The following is a 20,294-nucleotide window of genomic DNA, read 5'->3' on the forward strand; positions in this document are numbered from 1 at the left end:
AACTTGTCCCTGTGGTGACTATGTCATGCTTGCAAGTTGCTAAGGGAGCAGATCTTGCATGTTCTCATGTAACATTTCAGTGTGTGTGTCGAGTCTGCATGTGGTGCACCCTGAACCACCTGCCTTTCACACTCTCCAATGGGAAGCTCAGCTTTTCACAAACAATAACTTTTACCTTCCAAGAGTCTTGATGACCCTGTTTAATAAAAGGCCCAGATTCTACCTTCCCTGTCATGACAGTAAAAAACCACCAGCCTACTTTTAAGAGCAATTCACCTGGAGTAAAAAACGTGGTGCTGACAAACTTTTAAGAGGCTCTGGACCAGGGGAGCCACAGCTGGGCCCAGGTTGTTCTGGGGCAGTCTCCTGCTCACGGGCCATTGTACAGTGCACCCCCAGCTGGAATGGGGGATGCAGGCGCGGGCAGACCGATGGGTGAATGCTGGGGGGGTGGGGGGCAGGGCCTGACGTGCCAGACAGGGAGTGTGAGTTCTGCAGCACCAGGCGTGGCGACCCCACAAGTCTGCAGGGCCAACCGAGCCCCTCGGGGCCTGCGCTGTGTCTGCCTGAGAACAGCCACGGACGTGCAGGGTGGGCAACAGGAGGGTACAGCTGTGAGTGCGTGAACCCAGTTACTCCTGAATCACTACTTATTAGTCACTGTGTCACTTATTTGTACTACAACTGTAAACCTGCTTTTGCCCACCCCATATGGAAAACCAGCCGGGCGCAGGCAGGAAATACAAAGTGGGGAGCTCTCGGAAAGTCTGCTGAGGTAGTCCTGGGACATTGGGGATAAGCGGCGGAGGTGACAGATATACTCTCCATGCACTCATGGGTGGCAAAAGCTCGGAACACTCTCCCAGGTCCAACGGCTGCGATGGCAGCTACAGGGGCTTATGGTGAAGACACGGGGCCGCTCTCACCCCAGGAGCTGCTGGTCAGGTGACATGTCCCTTGGAAATGGGGCTTCTCTGCCCGCAGGAACTCCCCACGGGTCGCAGACAAGTCTGAACGTGCGTCTTCCCCTCTACTGCTGTACACCTCCAATAGGGCAGGCCCTGCACCCGCCGGAGCAGAGGGTGGGCCATCTCAGAGCCTCTGTCACTGTCACCCTGTGGCACCCACCCGTCCCCTGAACATTCAGCAGGCCCTCCCCCCCACTTCCACCACCAGGCTCCTGGCTCCTGGATTCAGTACCTACCTCCACACTCCTACTTACTTCCTAAACATCAAATCTGGCTGTCTCGACAGCCCTGGTAATACCCTGACTGGCTCTAGCTTTTGGAGGGAGCCAATGAAAAGAAACATTGAAAGGATGCCTTTCTCACGGGCAATGCAAGTTTCCAAATAAGCGAAACCCCCCCAGAGCCTCCTCTCAGTGATGCCTGGGGAGAAGGAGGGAGAGACACCCCACAGCACCCCCTTTATGGAGCCTCCTGCTGGTCCCTCTTGGCCTGCTGTGCAGGGCTGGTCAGATTCACCTGCCAACCACTAGGTCAATATGACCTTCAGAAGCAGGTGCTCCCAGACAGGTTCCCATGTTAACCACCACAGATCACAAGGACACATGGAGTCTGCACGGAGCCACTCGACTGAAAGGAGGGCTGACCAGGGCCACCGGCTACCCTCTGAAGGGAGCTGGCTTCAGGCTCTCATGGCTCAAAGAAACCACAGGGGCAGGTTTCAGACAAAGATAACCAGCCTCCTGTCAGGTGCATCTCCTGGAGCCCAGGGGCCAAATGCTGGAACAATCAGCTGCCCGCTGGCCAGTCTGAACACCACAGGCTATCTGTGTATTACCCTGCCTTCCAAATCGATCTGACAGACTAACTGCACCTGGTTTTCACTGTGATTTTGGTTTTCACACCATTATCTCACTTTTCTACTCTGATGAGGAGTCCACACTATTCAGTAGGATGGGAGGTGCAGACCCTGAGCAGGGGGAGAGGCCCCGCATTTCCAAGTGGGCCCCCTCACCCCCGCAGCCCTCCCAGTCCTCCGTGTGGCTGTGCCCTGCCACATGGGTTGCTTAGAGACCGGGACCTCGCTGACAAGCATGGTGCCCAATGGGCCGCAGACACAACCCTTCTGAGGGCCACTGGTAGTAACCACGGCTCCCCCCGCAGGACTCATCAGATGGATAACCGAGACATGCACATAGGCACGTGTGAAAGTTCACTGCAGCTGAAACTGGAAATCCCTAACACAACCGCACGGACTGGTTAACTGGAGGACATCAGATGACGCTAAATAAGCAGCCATTAAACTCCAGTTGTCAACCAAACGAACAAGGACCTGCCTGTGTGGGCCTGCAGTGGAAAATGCAAGAAGTGAGGCACTCACCAATTCCACATGTACAGGATGTGTAGACAGACCTGTGTAAACATATCGAAGTCTAATAGTGGTCATTCTGTGTGAGTGGTGCTTATCTTTACTTAAAAATATTTTTCTACTTTCCAAATTTTCTACAATAAGTACACACCCCTCCTGAGACAGAAAAGAAACGTGTTACTAAGTTGTGACCCTCAGGAAAACCAAGCACGTCCTGCCCGTGGGAGCTGGAGCCCTAACACACTGGGCCAGGGCAGGCCAGGGTCCTGAGGTTGTCAGGACCCCCATAACTTCGGGGGGTGGGGGACAGAGAAAGTGACTCAATGGCAGAGCAGACGCCTCGCACCTAAGGCACAGCCACCCGCTGAAGCCCACCCCACCCCCACTGGACAGTCCTGGGGGAATCTCATCTGCTGGAAGAAGCCCCTGAGGAAGACGGCAGAGACAGGAGGGCGAGGGCAGCTGCGGGCAGGATGAGGAGCGGAGCCTGAGAGGGTCTGAAGGGGCTCCAGGGGCTGAAGGAGCAGGAACACACCCCTCGTCCTCAGACGATAGCAGCCTGGGTGGCTGGCCAGACAGGGTCCAGAAGGGGAGGGCAGGACACTCACACCCAGGAGCACAACAGAGCAACCGCTCAGAACAGAACCAGCACGTGGGACACACACAACACGAAATGGCAAGTTACCTGGATGAGGTCTGGAAAATGGCCCATCTTTAGCTTGTGTGACTCCAAAACATAAGAAAACCAAAATACTGGCCACAATACCTCTGCAAATAAAGAACAAACAGCCCCTCAGTGTGCGCCAGCGCAGGTCCACGTCGGCTTCTCCCAGGTGGGAGGCGGGAGGGGCCCCCAGGATGCCCACCCAGTGACAGCCCCCGACCCTGGTGGGGCAGGGTGGCTGGAAGCTGGGACTTGGGGGCAGAGCTACGTGACTTGCAGCAGGAAGGGCTGGCTGCCGGGCAGCAAAGCCCGCAGGAGGAGGCCCTGCACGGGGTCTGTGTACTGTGCCTGAGTCCCTACCCTGACACCCTGCTTCCCTCCCATTTCAGGACACCTAGTGGGCCTCACACTCTGATGGAATCTGTGTATATCTGTCATGAATGTGTTGTTTTCTCCTGCTAATCTGTCTCAGGTTAACTTGATTAGTCCAGCCAAAACTTAGGTGGGAGGAAAATCATCTTTCCCGTCCCTGTTTAGCGAGCCAGCCAGGAGTACCCTTAGCAGGTGCGCTGCTACAGCTGAGGTTGGCGCCGTGTGACGGAAGCAGGCAGGAGGTGAGAGTCTCCAGCGTCCCTTGTCTCCTCAGGTGCAGTAGAAGTTAAAGACTGGCAGGAAAAATACTTGTGAATCTGGCTCCTTGGGCTTGGTGACTCATGGTTTTCTTTTCTTTCTTTTTTTAAAATATTTTTTATTGATTTCAGAGAGAGGAAGGCAGAGGGAGAGAGAGATAGAAACATCAATGATGAGAGTCATTGAACGGCTGCCTCCTGCACGCCCCCCACTGGGGATCAAGCCCACAACCTGGGCATGTGCCCTGATCGGGAATCGAACCCTGACCTCCTGGTTCATAGGTCAATGCTCAACCACTGAGCCACACCGGATGGTTCATGGGTTTTCTTCATTGACTCCTCCTGGAAACGGTCATTTTTTGTCACTTGCTTCGTTTGTCACAAGAAGGAAATATGGCAGGGACAGACTCCCAATGAGCCTGGAGCTGGAGCTGGCCTCACAGCTAGGAGTCCAGCAGTTCTCTCAGGACGGCTCTGCTGAGACCAATGCTGCTGTGGGTCTCTCACTAAAAACTGGACAAGGTTTTCCTTCCGTCTCGTTCTATGACCCAGGAGCTTGGCTTCGTCTCTGGTCTCTACTCTCTTGGAGGTACACTTAATGGGTGCACCTGGCAGCCAGGTGAACCGACTGGGCTTCCGAGTGTCTTTTTCTGGCCATGCCCGCTCTCAGGGGAGTGTGTCATGAGAAATCCCAGCCGGTGAGGGGCCTCTGCCGTCTCCACCTTCATTATTGTTGGTGCTGGAACAATCCCATTCCAGTAGTGCCTGCTGGGGCCATGGATTAGCCAGTTTGTGGAGGGAGGCGTCTCATATTCTGTGGGAGACCAGAGACGCCACGTGCACACCACCATCCTGACTGCCTGTGTGATGAGGGCTGTGCCATCTCTACTTTGGGGTGTGAATTTGGGTCATGGGGCTGCACTGTCTGTACCACGGTGAAGGTTTATTCTGGGCCTGGGAAGCTACCACCAGGTATTCCCAATAAAAGGCTTCATTGGTTGGAACTGCTACTGAAATGAATGGATCCTACTGTCATTGGCCAGAGAAACACAGATCCTTTGAACTGGAAAAACTTCTAAATTGGAAAATGTTTAGAGAGCTCTCACCTTAACAGCAGTTTTACTGGTGCCTCTAAAAGACCAAATTATTTTTTAAATGAGTACAAAGAAATATAACGACAAGCCTTCCAGATAGAAACTAGCCTGGGAGCCTTACTGAGCTCGCTGCCTCCACTTCCCCTCAGGAGTCCTGCACACGCTAATCAAACATTAGGTCAATTAACAGTGTTCTCTCCTCATCCTTAAATAAACTTCCTCCACTACGCTATAAAAAGAAAAACAAAAAACAAAAACAACAGCAGGAAGCGAAAGGCCCAAGGGAGAGTCCAAAGGGTGAGAAACTTAAAGGTTATTAAGAAATAAGGTGAACAAAGCAAATACTGACAGGAGCAAAGGAAGGGGCAGAAAGGAAAGTCCCTGCAGGCGCCCGAGGATGGAAATCCTGAGGTGGTTATGAAGAAACGCGATTAACAAAACAGACGCCGAGGGGTGAAAAGAAACGTTTCCGTACCTCACTACCAAAGGCTGGGACAGCGGGACCCCTGTGAGGCTCCCGTCTCAAAGGGCCCTAACAAGTCTGTTCTATCCACCCTGTGCAGGGAAATTTAAAAGCCGGACACAGAGGTGACACCGAGAAACCCTGGGCAGCAGTCAGGTTAATAAGAGGTTGACGCAAGGATCAGGGTCCTTGGCTGACCTTCGCTGGGACCCAAAGCCTTTGAAGAGGGGGAAATCATCAGGAGAGAACAGAGAACTTCCAGGACCCGGGATGCAGAATTCGTGGACTGTGGTTCCCAGACCAGGTGACGCCCTGACCCAGGCGGCAGTTGGGGCAGTTGGATGAAAACGCAGGGACTGATAAGATCGTGAAGACTGGGAAGTTAAACGGGCTTTAGGGAAAGAAGTTACATCAGCTCCACCTGAATGTTTATGGGAACAGATTCTGGCTGGGAGCAATGTTCAGACCCAGAACTGTAAAACCAAAACCTGTGGACAAAGTCCTATGGAGGCCACAGTTAGGAATTCGAGAGTTGAAAAAAAAAAAGTTAAGTAGCTTCGCTGAAAGATTTGTTGCAAAAGAGGAATGAAAAGTTAAAGAGACAAAAGGCATGTACCTAAAACAAAGGGCCACGTGACTGCTGCCAGCGGGCAGGCCGTCTCCTTGCTCGAGTCTGAGGCCACCCAAGGCCACGAGAGAACTCTGGATACCCAGGTGGATCCTCAGTGATTGTGAATGGGTGTGTCCAGAGATCAGGACAGGTGATCACTCCACCAGGGGAGCACACCAGTGCCAGCTCGTCCCGGGCTGGACCCCCTGAACCTGTCCCCAAGGCCCCCTTCTCTCTGACGTCTCAGTGAGCCAGAGCAGCCCAGCCTGGGCTCTCCTGTTGCCTCTGCTATGCTCCTCCTGGTCTCACTGTCCAATTATATTTTTGCTTCCATCATGGACCCAGTACCCTTAGGCTCAGTGCTGGGTATCCCTTCCCTTTGGAGATCCTATCCCCCTTTTATTTTTTAAAAATATATCTTTATTGATTTCAGAGAGAGGGCAGGAGAGGGAAAGAGAGAGAGAAACATCAGTGATGAGAGTCATTGATCAGCTGCCTCCTGCAGGCCCGACTGGGGATCGAGTCTGCAACCCGGTCATGTGCCCTGCTGGCCATTTCCTGGGTCCTAGGTCAGTGCTCAACTGCTGAGCTACATGGGCTGGGCCCCATTCCCTTTTAATAAATTTAATTTTTCTTCTTTTTTTTTTTTAAAATCCTCACCCAAGGATATTTTTTCCACTGCTTTTCAGAGAGAGTGGAAGTGGGAGAGAGAAAGAAACATCGATGTGAGAGAGACACTGATTGGTTGCCTCCTGTGTAAGCCCTGACTGGGGCCAGGGATCGAGCCTGCACCCGAGGTAGGTGCCCTTGGGTGGAATTGAACCTGGGACCCTTCATTTCAAGGGCTGATGCTCTAACCACTGAGAAAACCAGCCAGGGCTATTTTTCTTCATTCGCCCCCCTGAGATGGCTATTTAGCCTGCCTGAGCATCACTGACCGTTAACCTTTCAGGGACAGAGATGATCAGGGACGACTAGCTGGACTGAAAGGCCAGCCTATGTTGTCACCTAAGTTTCACCCCAATTCCTTGGGAATTTAGAGCAAACTTTGTGAAGCCGGTGAGGCAGCTACAGGAGCGGCTCAGGCCACCTGCCTTCTCCAGACTGAGGGGAGAGGGGACGTGGGTGTTCTGAAGCTACAACCTGCTTCTCTGGCTCCCAGATTCCTCTGCAGGGACAAAGGCAACTTGAAGTCCTCCCACAGATGCTACTTAGAAAGAGCCTCCACCGCCTGAGTAGGTAACGCACCCCTCACCCCAGGCTGAGGTCCCCGTGGGCACCTGTGTGAGCTCACCTGTGTTGTCGGCAGTTTCTACCTCTGCTGATCCTACTCATTTGTATAACTCTAATTTTTTATTTTTTCAAATCCTCACTCTAGGATTTTTTTTGCACTGATTTTTTTTAGAGAGCGTGTAGGGGAGGGGGGAGGGAGGGAGGGAGAAATACTGTTGTGTGAGAGACACGTCAATTAGTTGCCTCCGCACATGCCCCAACTGGGGCCAGGGATCAAGCCTGCAACCGAGGTGCGTGCCCTTGACTAGAAGTGAATCTGAGACCCTTTGGTCTGCAGGCCGACGCTCTAACCACTGCGCAAACCAGCCCGGGCTCTATTTTTTTAATCCTCACCTGAGGATATACTTTTTTAAAAACTGATTTTAGAGAGACGGAAGGAGAGAGGGAGAGAAACACTGATGTGAGAGAGAAACACTGATCGGTTACCTCCATATGCACCCCGAACTGGGATTGAACCCGCAACCTGGGTATGTGCCCTGACCAGGAATTGAACCCGCGACTTTTGGTGCACAGGATGGCACTCCAACCAGAACAAAGGCCTCTAATTAAATGGCTTAAACAAACAAGTGCCTATGTAAAATTTTCAAAACTATAATAGAAAGGAACCCGAATGCTTTTCAGGGTCCCGTGATCTAGGACATGCTTGAGGCCGGCGCTGGTTAGACAGGCATGTGCAGGCACTGGCACCAGCATTTGGTAGAGTACATTTATTCTACCTAGTTTATTAGTCAAGCCTGTGTTATCTGTGTTGCGAAATCTGCCATTGAGAAAGATAATCTGGTATGAGAATTTTCATAAGTAATATAAACATAATTGTTAACGGCAAGTACATAATGTAAGTAGGATACAGAGTTTTTTGGGGAAAACTCTTCAGCCGTAACTATATTTGATGTGTACTTAAATATGTTTTCCTGCCCTGGCTGGTTTGGCTCAGTGGTTAGAGTGTTGGCCTGTGGACTGAGGGTCCCAGGTTCGATTCCTGGCCAAGGGCACGTACCTCATTGCAGGCTTGATCCCTGGCCCTGGTCGGCGCAAGTGTGGGAGGCAGCCCATCAACACGTCTCTCACATCGATGTTCCTCTCTCTCCCCCCTTCCACTCTCTCTGAAAAGCAATGGAAAAATATCCTTGGGTGAGAGTTAAAAAAAGTTATTAAAAATGGTTTCCTAAATCTCTGTGAAATTTCAAAGTTTTGCTAACTAGATTAAATGACGGAAATTCACTGACTATCCAGACTTATCCAAATAAGATAAAATAATGAACCACTGGTTACTGAACACAGATTCATCCCCTGTGGCATCTTACCACAGAGGAACCAGGACGCCCAGGTCTCTCCGTAAACGTCTGTGCCTCACTGAAGAGCATATGATGAAAGAGCCAATCTTCCTGGAGATTGTGGAGTGTATGTATAAATGTGTTACTCTAGATACTGGTGCGACAGACAGCTCACAACTGCTTACTTCTTAGTTTCCACCAGAAACGGAAGTTTCTAAAGGTTAAGAATCCTCGTGTATGTAATTAAAGCTACAAATAACAATAACTGGGGACACAACTGTATGTACCAGAAAAACAGGGTATGTTTTGGCTTAAAAACAGGTGTGAGACACGGATACGTATTTTCGTTACTCGACACAACAGATTTTGTCCTGGTGATTTCTGAGTGGGTCAGAGAAGGAGACAAGCTAAAAGGGACAGAGAATGCTGTGGGAAGTTCACGAGAAAGGATTCTTGAGGAAGTTTTACGTGCGATCAGCTGGGTAAGAGAGTTGGGGGGGGTCGCTCTCCTACCAACGGTGCACTGACTCTCAGACTCCGTCATCTGTGAAGGACGGAGATTTCCTACCCGTCTGCTCCGAGACGATTCTGGAAGCAAGGTTCTGTGTTTTACGGAGAGAACCTGCTATGTTCTGTGTTGTGCTGGGTCTCTGATGCTGTGAGAACACTGGCTCTTCTGCGAGAGCCTGAAGCTGTGTCTGAAATGTCCTGCTGACGTTCACGCAAAGGTTCAGACACAAAATTCAAGATTGGGGCCCAATCCGCTTCAGCAAGGAAGTCCCTTCCTCCTCCCACAGTACCGGCTCCTTCATCCTGACCCCTTTGTCTCATGGCCACAGTCTGCTCCTGAGTCAGAGAAAGAGAAGTGGGGACAAAGGCTGTGAATTAAACAGCAGTCGGCTATGGAGCGCCAGCCAGCCCCACCTTCTGGCTTTTTACCCTTTGTCTATGCAGCACACATAAGCTGGACTTCACACTGCTGAAGCTCAGGACGGGCTGTCAGGATGCTGCTGTGTGAATCACTTCTGGGTGGGCTGAGGCCCCCCTGCCACAGGCTGATGCCCTTGCAGGGATGGGCTGGTAGAGAACGTGTTTCCATGTGGGGCGAACCTTCACAGCCTCTGGTCACCCGGACAGCACTGCCCTGAGCACATCCTCTGAGCTTGACAGAAAGTCCTGCAAACTTCCTGGAATCACCCTCGACCAACAGGCCAGGCCACAGAATTACAGAAAAACTGGATCCCAGTGAGCAAATCTCAATGCAGACTGAATGAGTGGACGAGGGTGACTTTTTATGACTTTGTTTGAAACACTGCTGCTTCTTAAACTTTTTTTGTTCTTCAGATACAAGGAAATTTTCTCTTAAGTGAGCTATGACTTAAGAGCAATTTGGTAAATGACACTGTGTAAGCAGAACTGAACATTTATTTCCTGGCAGATGCAGGAAACTCTAGATACCTTGGGGACCTCGAGAAGACAGGCACTCGCCCAGCCCTACAGGTACTGCACATGAAGTCTGACAGGAAGTCCGTGCCTAGGCTGTTCTGGCCCCGAGAGGTCAAGTTCAATCTGGAGAGTCCTTATGAAAAACTCTAGCAAAGCAGACTTAAAGAGCCTAAAGGATTAATTACTGCTCTTGCTGTTCCCGTGCAAATACAGGCCAGGTTTACTGAAACTGGGTGATTTTGCTAATAACTAGTCTTCATGTATCTGTCGTTGGTGAAAGTGGGGGTGACTTTAGAATCTCAGCAACACTCCTCTGTGGACACAGCCTAGTGCTGGTTGTTTTCCTGAGCTTTTGTTCCCTCCTGCAAATGGGACAGGTGCTGAATTCTTCCAGTTTCTTCTAGCTATGACTCCAAACCAATGTTTCCAGCTGTTCTCCACCTTCTGACATGGAATCACAGAAGTAAAGCTGCCCTTCCCCCAAGGCCAGGCGAGCCACTGCGGGACAACTTTGTAGACTCAGACGTGGGGTTCCCCTGTGGACAACCTTGGTGCCTGCTGCAGATGGTCACACAGCAAACAGGAGACTGTCAGACTCCCACTCCTGGCTCCACTCCCCCTGAAGATGCTGCCGGACAGACACCAGGGACTCTTCTCGGCTGCCTGCCTTCAGAGCCCGGACACCAGGATGACCATCTGCTCCAACCATTAATCATTGTTTCTCTTTTGTTTTCATAGAGATGCCGCTTATTAAAGACCTGATTCCTTGCATCCCAGGCCTAACTTTGGGAGCCCACCGGCATCAGCACCTCATGAAATGAGTCAAAACTGTTTAACTGAACTGTTCTCAAGACCGAGACCAGTCCAATGAGACACAGAACAATCAACTGACCCAACTTTTGGCATGTGAGAGTTCTCAGGAGTCTCAAAGGCAGGACCGCAGGAGCCAGAACAGGCTCCCCAAGACACACCACGTGGGCATGTAGGCTGTTCTGAGCCAAAGGCAGTTGAGATCCTGTGGGCTTAAAAAACTCTTACCTCTCCCTTGAAAAATTTAACTTAGTGGCCTTGCCCATAATAAGAGCTATTACCAGAAATAACCCATTGTGGCCTGTCCACAGGGCAGGGCAGGCATCTTGTTACGGGACACCTGCTCTCCTCATCCTGCAGCCCCGGCACCTGACTGCCTCCTTCACTTAGACCACACATGTCCAAGAACCTCTTACACACGTGGGGCGCTCATGCGTACGCAGGTAGTTAAGTCTAGTCATTTTCCTTGCTAATCTACCCCGCCTCGCACAGATTTAGGTTAGGCCAGCTGAAGGAACCTGGGAGGGAGAAAAGTTTCTTCCTCCCACAGAATGTCCCGCAGTCGGCTGATCCATCACCTGCTGAAGGACGTCCTGGTTACCTCCAGTTTGGGGCAATTATGAGAAAAGCTGCTGTAAAGATTGAGTGCAGGTTTCGGTGGACAGGAGTTCTCGATCCATCCGGACGAATGGCTAGGAGCATAACTGCTGGACTGTGCGGTGAGTGTGGTTCCATGAGACCCTGAGGCTGCCCCCACCCCGTGGCTCCGCCTGCTTCCCACCTGCTTCCTGCCAGTGGTGACATCCCTCGCTCTTCGTGTCCTCGCCAGCCCTGGTATCATGTGTCTTTCACTATCTAACAAGTGTGTGGAGGGGGTCGCAATTTTAATTTGCGTTTCCCTGATGACAGATGTGCTTATCTGCCACCTGCCCATTTTCTCTGGTGAAGTGTCTGCTCAGACCTCTTGCCCATTTTTAATTGTGCTGCTTGTTTCCTGTTGTGGAGTTTTGAGAGTTCTTTGCATATTTTGGAAACAAGTCCCCTATCCGGTATGTTCTGCAAACATTTCCTAGCAGTCTGTGGCTGGTCTTTCCTGGTCTTAACGGGATCACTTATACACTTATACATGTGCATTTATACAAATACATAAATATCCCACCGTCACCAACAGATGAATGGACCACTGGAGTGTGTGGTGCCTCCTCACGGGGGAGCACTCCCAGCTGGGAACCAAACCACTGAGAGCCACCCGCAGGTGTCAAACCACCATGCCGAGTGGAAGCAGCCACACACAGGCGCTCGCTGGATGACGCCACCTCAGGGAGAAATTAAAACTACTCGCCCAAAGTGATGGAGCTTGTTAGATCCCAAAAGAACAGTGATAGAAGCCAAAGGGAGCTTAAGGAAAGCCATTTGCTAAGCTTTTAACAATGTATTAGTTTTAGAAAATAAACATGACCTACCCTTGAAACCTTCCTGAGGGCATCAAAAGCTCTGACATTATCAGAAGTCAGCCCCTGCAGGGAGCTGCCACCTGGATGAGAGCCAATCCCCTGCCCTCGGGAGGCGCTCCCAGTACACCCCATATGGGCCCACTCCAGCCGGGGTCACCTTTTGTGACAATACCTGCCTGATGACATTGGAACTGCTCATCTCTGCCTTGATTTCACAGCCGTATGGGAACAGCTCTCTCTCTTTTTTTAATATATTCTTCCTGCACCTCCGGCCCCACTGGGGATTGAGCCAGCAACCCAGGTATGTGCCCTGGGTTGCCCAGGAATCAAACCACGATCTCCTGGATCCTAGGTCGATGCTCAACCTCTGAGCCATCTTGGCCGGGCGGGAAAGCTCTTCAGTGTGACCAAGTCCTGCCTGGGGCCCCCCTGCCCGCTGCTCCTGAACAAACCCTCTACATGAAAACGACGAAAGGAAACCTTGCTTGTGCGGAGTCTCGCCCGAAGGGGCACCCTCACACAGCACCACCAGGCGGCTGCATGGCTGAGTCCGGGCCTGGTTACCTCTTGGTGTTGTAGGCCGTGTCCTGAGGGGTCTCTTCCAGCAGAGTCACGTAGCCAAGCACGCAGGTCAGGATGAAGAGCACGGTCAGGGTGTGCGCCCGCCTGAAACCCAAACACACAGACCACGTCAGAGCACCAGGGCAAGGGGACACACAACCTCCACCCAGAGTACAGGACTGAGTATCCCTAGTTGGGGGAGACCCCGCACGGGGGGAGGGGGCATGCAGCACACTGGAGCGCTCATGGCTGCGCTCAGAGCACCGGCGTCCAGAGCAGCGTGTGCTGCTGAGAGTGACAGGGCAGCTGGGGAACACACCACCTGTCACTGAGCAGGTCACACTGAGATGACCAGCCTCGTGTGTCATGCAATGACCACATCTGAGATGCACAAGATGACAGACCAATAAGCAAGACAGGGAGGACAGTGAGAGACACCAGGACCCACAGCAGGAAGGGTGCACCCTCACTCAGGGAGCCTTCATTCAGGAGAGCTGGCAGACGCTGAGGGAAGCATGGGCTCTGGTCCCTGCCATTCCCCTGGGGCATGACCCTCAGAGCCTGGTGTGGGAGGAGAGCGGCAGGCTCACCTGGAACAGACCACAGGCACTCAGGCCCAGGACTGCAGGCACACAGAGCCGCCTGGGACTAGCCTGCAGTGGCCCGTGACAGACACTGGCCTGGGCCTTCTGCAAAGGGCGCCACAGGCCCAGTTCCCAGGTCCCAACAGGCAGTGTGGGTTCTGCAGAGATGAGGAACTCCCTGGAGCTTCAGTGTGACCATCTCAGGAGATGCTTCCAACGTTGAGGGATTCCCTATCCAGCAAGAACATCCTCCAGAACTAAAGGTTCTGGGAGGGAGGGACGACGACAGGACGTGGGCCCAGCACACCTGCTCTAAAGGGACTGCTAGGAAGGTCTCAAGCAGCAGGGAGACGACACCAGGGGCAACCAGGCCACCAGGAATGAGGACAGGGCACCCAAATGCACATGAAGCTGACTCTTCTTTGCACATTTTTCTTTCTTTTTTTCATTCTTAATCTTTATTACAACTTGGAAAGGAGAGTGTCAGAGCATTACTGTTTCCATTTTACAGGTGAGGAAACTGGGATGGTAAACAATGGCCGAGTTCAGTGCTGTCTCTGAAACACGCGCTGTCCTAGCAACACCACCACTGGCACCAGCACCACCTCCATTCTCTCCACAAGCACAAGAGTAAGCGCCAAACACTACAAACAGCACATAAAGAAAGTAGGGCGGAGGTTTAGTCTTTCTGGGTTTAGAGAAGCTTTTTAATAGAAAGGATGGGATTCAAGCAGGGCCCTGAAGAAAACAGACCACTGGCTGAGCAGCTCATCAGAAGGACTTAGACTGTTCCTTGGCTGGACCTGAACTACTGATTCAGATGCCTCAGGACCAGGGAGAGCGGCTGTGTCCGCCAGCCCTGAGACCTGACGTGGCCTAGCAGGAGGGGAGGGCTTAGGGACGCTCACTGTAGCCCAGAGCAACACTCCAAACACCAGACAGAAAACAAGACCAGGCGCTGAGGTAGAACACACACAAACGAAGGCAGGACAGGAAGGGGACAGGAAGGGGACCTAGAGGGCGGGCTACCAGAGTGCAAGCATGACAAAGTCACACGGAGCGACCCAAACACCAACTCAGCAGGAGCGATGGTGCATCAGCTGCCATGCACTGGATCTCGGGTCTCCAAGGAGGGGAGCGAGGCCCCTGCACATGGGGGAGGGAGTGGCTTGCTCCACTGGTGAGGTGGTTACAGGAGCCACAACTGCAAAAGCTGGCAGAACTGCACGCCCTGGGGAGTCAGAGTGAGACTCCAGAAGTCATGAAGACACCACTGTGAGTGCAAGGTCGGAGTCCAGGACAGCGTGGAGGCAGGGCTCAGGGCCCAAGCAAACAGTCCCGCAGGCCTCGAGAAGACCATCCCCAGAACAGGACAAGGAAGGAGCAGGGAGCAGGTCCCCTAGGGCCCAATGCACACCCAACCCCCAGCAGGTGGACCAACAGTGTGCTGGGCACACCAGGGAAACAGGCAGGACTGTCCCAGGGACCCAGCCATGGACTGACAGCCACCCCACCAGGAGGGTTCTCATGCTGGGCAAGTGTCTCTGACAAAACAGACATGGCCCAGGTGTCCTGGAGAAGAGAGGGGGACAGCTGGGCCCGGAACTGGTCAGTGCCGCTCAGGGACACTAGCACTCCAACCAGCCCCTCCTCGGTGGGCACAGGGCTGTCCCTGCAGGATCTAAGAGGTGCCCATGTCCCCTGCGGGTGTCCCACAAGACAGCAGCTCTGCAGCCCACAAGCCAAAGTAGAGCGTGAAATTTTGTCCTGTGTCTTAACCGACTTCAATCCCCTGGTGTCCTTAATATTACTTTCCACAAACACAGTGGTTTTCCTGTAGTTTCTTTAGGGGCCCAGCCAAGGAGCAAGGGAAGCTCTGGTCATGCATCTTTCCATTCACCTAAAAACACAATGATTACCTGAAAAATGAAGACAACTCTCTGCCCCAAGATAAATGTTCACACTGCCACTTGGGCAGCCACCGACTGGGCCTGGGAAAGCAGAGTAAAGAACAGGGAGGACCCAGTCTATCCTGCCGAGGCAGGAAAGGGACAGAGGGTCGAGGACCCGGAGGAAGGGCAGCAGGACAGACTTCAGAACAGCCAGAATCAAGTGGCACTGGAGAGTCAGACCTCAACCATTAGATTATGATGAAGTCATCCTTAAAAAGGCTTCCTCCTCTCCACAGCAGAGGAAACCCTTTGGGAGGTACTATTTGCAAATCATATTATCTGATAAGTGGTTAATACCCAAAATATATAAAGAACTCATACAACTCAATAGCAAAAATATTTTAAAATGGGCAAGCCCAGCATGCATGGCTCAGCAGTGGAGCGTCGACCTAGGATCCAGGAGATTGAGGTTCGATTCCTGGTCAGGGCACAGGACTGAGTTGTGGGCTCCATCACCAGTCGGGGCGTGCAGAAGGCAGCCGATCAATGACTCATCATTGATGTTTCTCTCTCCCTCTCCCTTTCTCTCTTTGAAATCAATTAAAAATATATTTAAAAAATAATAAAAATAAAAATGGGGCAAGATCTGAACAGTTTTCCAAAGAAGACATAGAGACAGCCAACACACACCTGAAAAGATGCTCAAGATCAGTAATCATCGGAGAGATACAAATTAAAACCACAAGAAGGTATCACTTCACACCTGTCAGAATGGCTCCATCAACAAACCAACAAATGACAGGTGCTGGCGAGGGTGTGGAGAAAGGGGAACCCTGGCACACTGCTGGTGGGAATGCAGACTGGGGCAACCACTGTGGAAAACAGTGTGGAGTTTTCTAAAAAATATTAAAAATGGAGCTGCCTTTTGACCCAGCGATCCCACTTCTGGGTACTTATCTGAAGAAAACAAAAACATTAACCCTAAAGTACACATGCACCCGCACGTTCACCACAGCGTTATTTACGACACCCAGTATGGGAGCAGCCCAAGTGCTGATCAACACAGGCGGCTGGATATACCCAGCCACCTGTTACTCGCCATAAGAAAGAATGAAACATCACCGCTTCATGGATGGACCTTGAGGGCATGATGCTAAGTGAGAGAAAAACAAACAGCAGCTAATCTGCCTTACCTGTGGAATCTAAAACCAACAGACTCAAATACAGAGAGCAAACTGGCGGCTGCCAGAGGTGGGGTGGGGGGTGGGCAGGAGAAATGGGTGAAGGGGGTCAAAAAGTAAACAAATAAGCCGCTTTCCCGATTAAAAAACATTTACAAAATCACTTTACAGATTCTGTGTGCTGACAGCAGTGATGTTTAAAAGGCACCTCATTCGTAGTTCTGAGCACCTTCCAATGTATTAGTTATGACAGCACTTTGGGGAAGAAACAACCAGATCAGCCATTTCCCTCGGACAGAAGTGTGGGTGCAGACATAGCCGCTGTACAGTGAGGCTCAAGCCCCCACACAGCACCTTAACATGCAGCTGTGATGACACAGAAAGGCCCAGGGAGGCCTTGGCCCCTCACCCCGGGCCGCTGCTCAGGCTCTGGCCCGTGCTCTCCCTCGCGTCTCCTGTGAAGTTTAAGTTTCTGCTTTGATACTCTTCCTCAGAGAGGAGATGAAGCACAGCGCGGAAAATATGAATTTCAGTATCAGCTTTGCCACTCACTAAATTTCTGACCTTAAGCAACTTGATTCATCTCTCAGACTGTTTCCCCATCTTTAAAAGAGCACAGAAGTAGTAACTTGCGAGTCTGGTTAAACAGAAATGCTCCCTTGCCTTCACACGGCCCACTTCCACTCGTGTGGAAGTAACGGGGCACCGAGGAGACTCTGCAGGCAGAACTGCTCCCTGCTCCACCCCCAGGGCCAGAAGGACAAGCCACCCTCTGGTGTGATGGCTAAGGCATAACTCTGGGGAAGGTCTGCGTCCTGTGATCTGGGCACAGGACATAGCGGCTGTAAATCCTGTGACTTCAGTAGCTCGGCAAGGGTGAGGGCGTGAGGACAGCTGGCTCCCTGCCCCGAGAGTGGAAAATACCCCGTTGTCAGTCACCCACTCATTGTGCCGAGTGGGCAGGAAGGCAGGCCTGCCAACCCTGTTAGAGAAAACACGAGGTGTGGCCAGGACACAGTGCACAACGTTCCGTCAGGAGAGGCCAGACCAGAGGCATGGCCCAGGCATGCAAGGGGTGTCGGGGCCGTGACACCGACCACACGACCAAAAGGCAACAGCTGGGGAGTCATGCTTCCCAGACGTGAGTGATGCCGGCAAACCTCTCACCCACAGTGACTGAGAAAGGTGTACTCGGGAACCCGGGCACCTAAAGCACCCCCACTCCCTGCCGTCTCCTGTGAGGTGCGCTGCAGGTGGGCGGCCATTGAGTCCTGAGGGTGCTCACTGCAGGGCAGCGTGGGAGACCAAGCACATGGCAGGTACTCCCAACACATCACAGCCAGCCATCCACCCCCGACTCAGGAGGGCTCAGGAAGCATGGTAACCCAGTGGCCCTGCAACCTACAGGTGGTGTGTCACCAGCACCTCTCCAGGGCGTCCACCAAACAATTTTTAGACATGAGCAGACACTTCTTCACGCAGTTCCTCTGTGTCTGTGGATGTGGGATGCTCCCATTCAAGACCACCACAATTAGCAGAAGAAGCAGGGTCCTTGCCACCTTGGACACCTGCGGTCCTCACACCCCATCCCTTGGGCCTGGTTTGGGGGAGCCCACACCCTGTGGCTGACAAGTGGTAACAGAGAAACCCCAAATCCTCGTGCATGGCCTCCACACCACCATCAGGGGCCCCAAAGAAGCCCAACCTTCTTTGAAAAGGAAAACCTTAATTAAACACAAGGTTTTGAACCACACACAAGTTTCTGAGTGATTATGGAACATAAAGTCATTTCCACAAATACATATTTTCAGTCATTAGTTTTTTGTAACACTCATTACTAAGACTCTCTAATAAACAAAGTAAGAGCCTTTAAAATCCTAGCACAGCAAGTCGGTAAGGGAAAACTCAGAAGAAGGTTAAATGGCTAAGCTCTGCAGGTAAAAGGAAGTAATTCTCGCCAGGGAGGTAGCTGGTAACCTGCACAGGTGAGGGAGAGAGGCCTGAGATGCAGCAAGAAGCTGCACATACCACGGACCTGGTCGCCAGCCCGCCCCAGGGCACAGGGCACCTCACACCTGTGGGGGGTCAGGCCCACCCACCTGTAAGGCAGGTCCCTGAAACCAGCCGGCCCTGCGGCAACCCCCTCTAGCGAGCCTTCCTGGCCCACCCCAGTCGCCCTCTTCACAGGCAGGCTCAGCTTCAGTCTGGGGGCCCCACTTCCGAACGACCAAGAGCCCTGAGGACCGTCGTTCTCAGCCCGGGTGGGGCGTGCTCCCTGGCGCCTGCTGGTGCTGGGACACCCCCATCCCTTCATAGGCTCTGTGCCTTGTGAGTCCCAAGCTTGTGCCAGAGGCTTCCTGTCAGCTCCAGAGGCGCTGGCACCCAGTAGGGGCCCAGCCACGGCGCCCCAGAACCTCAGCGTCTCGGGGGTCACCAGCTGGTCTGCGAGAGGGCGGTGCCCTCCCTCCTGCAGTCTGAGCAGGACAGCTGGACAGGCCTGATGCACACGCAGCGTGTCCAGCTCGGGGCCGCCCCTGTGGAGAAGGCGCCCACCCCTCTCCCTCCCACGGGCTCCTCACGCCCCCGCGCGTGGTCTCCGCTAGCAGGGCTGGGCGGCCATCCCCGTCGCAGCTGCTGGCACCCGCAGAAGCGATGCCCCAACAGCAGCCTTCCTGCATCTCTCCTGAGTCCGACACACACCAGGACCCCAGCGTCCCGGACGCGCCCCTCCTGCGGGCCCGCGGGGGGCGCCGCACCTCCCTGGCAGCCTCCCGCGCCGCCTAGTCCCGCCCTCGGCCCCCTCAGGAGCAGCTTCCCGGGCGCCGTCCCGCTCAGACGGCCCGTCTCTCCCGCGCGCTTCCCAGGGGCAGGGGCACGTCTACTTCAGCCCCCCACCAGGGCTCACCGCAGGGCTCAAGGGCCGGACAGTCGGTCTTCCAGTTGGACGGCCCGGGCACCGAGCGGAGCGGAGCGGAGCAGCGCGCGGGGCGGGCGCGGGCCCTCGCGGGGGGCCAGGGGAGACGAGACGGGGAAGGGCCGCACCGAGGCCGCGCGCCGGCGGCAGCGCGCCCGGGACCTGCCGGCCCAGCGCCGCTCCCCGAGCCCCCGAGCGCCAAAGCCCGGGGGCAGGCGCGTGACCCCTCCCAGCGGGGGCGCGACCCCCGGCCCCGCGGAGGCAGCGCGGAGCCCGACCCGAGGCTGGGCTGGGACGCGGGCGCCCGGAGGGAAGGAGGCGCGGGGCTGAGGTGGACTCTGCGCAGGCAGGTCAGGGAAAGCCGCCTCAGGTGAGGTCCGAGACGCGTCCCCGGGGCCCGGGGGAGGGGGCCGCAGGGGCCGGGACCCCAGGGAGGCCGGGCGGCGCCGGCCCCGGAGCCCCCGGGCCCCCCGCGCCCCAACGGCGTGGCCTAGCCCCCGCGACCCCGGCCGGACCCCGGCCGCCGCGCCACTCACCAGAAGAAGGTGTTGGTGCCGTCGTCGTAGACCTCGGACTCGGTGCTGCGGCGGCCCCCGGGCGCGCCGTCCGGCGGCTCCTCCAGCGCGGCCTTGCCGGCGGGCACCGGGGACCCCGGCCGCGGCCCCCCGGCGCCCCTGCGCTCGCCCCTCCGCATGGCGCCGCCGCCCCGAGCCGCTCCGCCCGCGCCCTGACCTCACGCTCAGCGGGTCACCGCGAGCGCGCCGCGCACGGCGCACGGGGCGCAGGGAAAGGGCCGCGCCGCTCGCCGGCGGGGTCTCGGGAGAGCCGGGGCTGGGGGCGGCGAGGAAAGGGTAGGCGGTGCATTGTGGGACGTGTAGTCCGCGCTCCTGGGCCGCGGGGCATGCTGGGCCTCGTAGTCTCCGACCTCACGCGTCAGAAGCGGTGCTTGCTGGGAAGGATGCCTCCCAGTTGCTAGGTAACCGGAGCGGGCTGGCCCGGGGGAGTGTGGTCCCCCCCGGAGCCGGGTGACACAGGGGCTGCCCCAGCAGACCCCCCTCGCTGGGCGGCCTGGCCCGAGCCCGGCCCCCAGC

The 20,294-nt window shown here is 54.3% G+C and overlaps 1 protein-coding gene across 1 annotated transcript in view; it reads right to left on the minus strand.

The window, feature by feature from the left end:
• The window catches only part of PTDSS2 (phosphatidylserine synthase 2), a 28,431-nt gene extending 8,534 nt beyond the window's left edge, over nucleotides 1-19,897 (minus strand). The window contains exons 1-3 of the mRNA XM_087822114.1: nucleotides 19,740-19,897; nucleotides 12,636-12,737; nucleotides 3,020-3,102 (exon numbers count right to left, since the gene is read on the minus strand). Of these exons, the coding sequence (XP_087678240.1) occupies nucleotides 3,020-3,102; nucleotides 12,636-12,737; nucleotides 19,740-19,897 (343 nt within the window). The remainder of the gene's footprint in view (nucleotides 1-3,019; nucleotides 3,103-12,635; nucleotides 12,738-19,739) is intronic.
• Between the last annotated feature and the right edge of the window lie 397 nt (nucleotides 19,898-20,294).

The sequence above is a fragment of the Miniopterus natalensis genome, chromosome 11 (genome assembly GCF_054644295.1).
Source record: "Miniopterus natalensis isolate mMinNat1 chromosome 11, mMinNat1.hap1, whole genome shotgun sequence".
NCBI lineage: Eukaryota > Metazoa > Chordata > Mammalia > Chiroptera > Miniopteridae > Miniopterus > Miniopterus natalensis.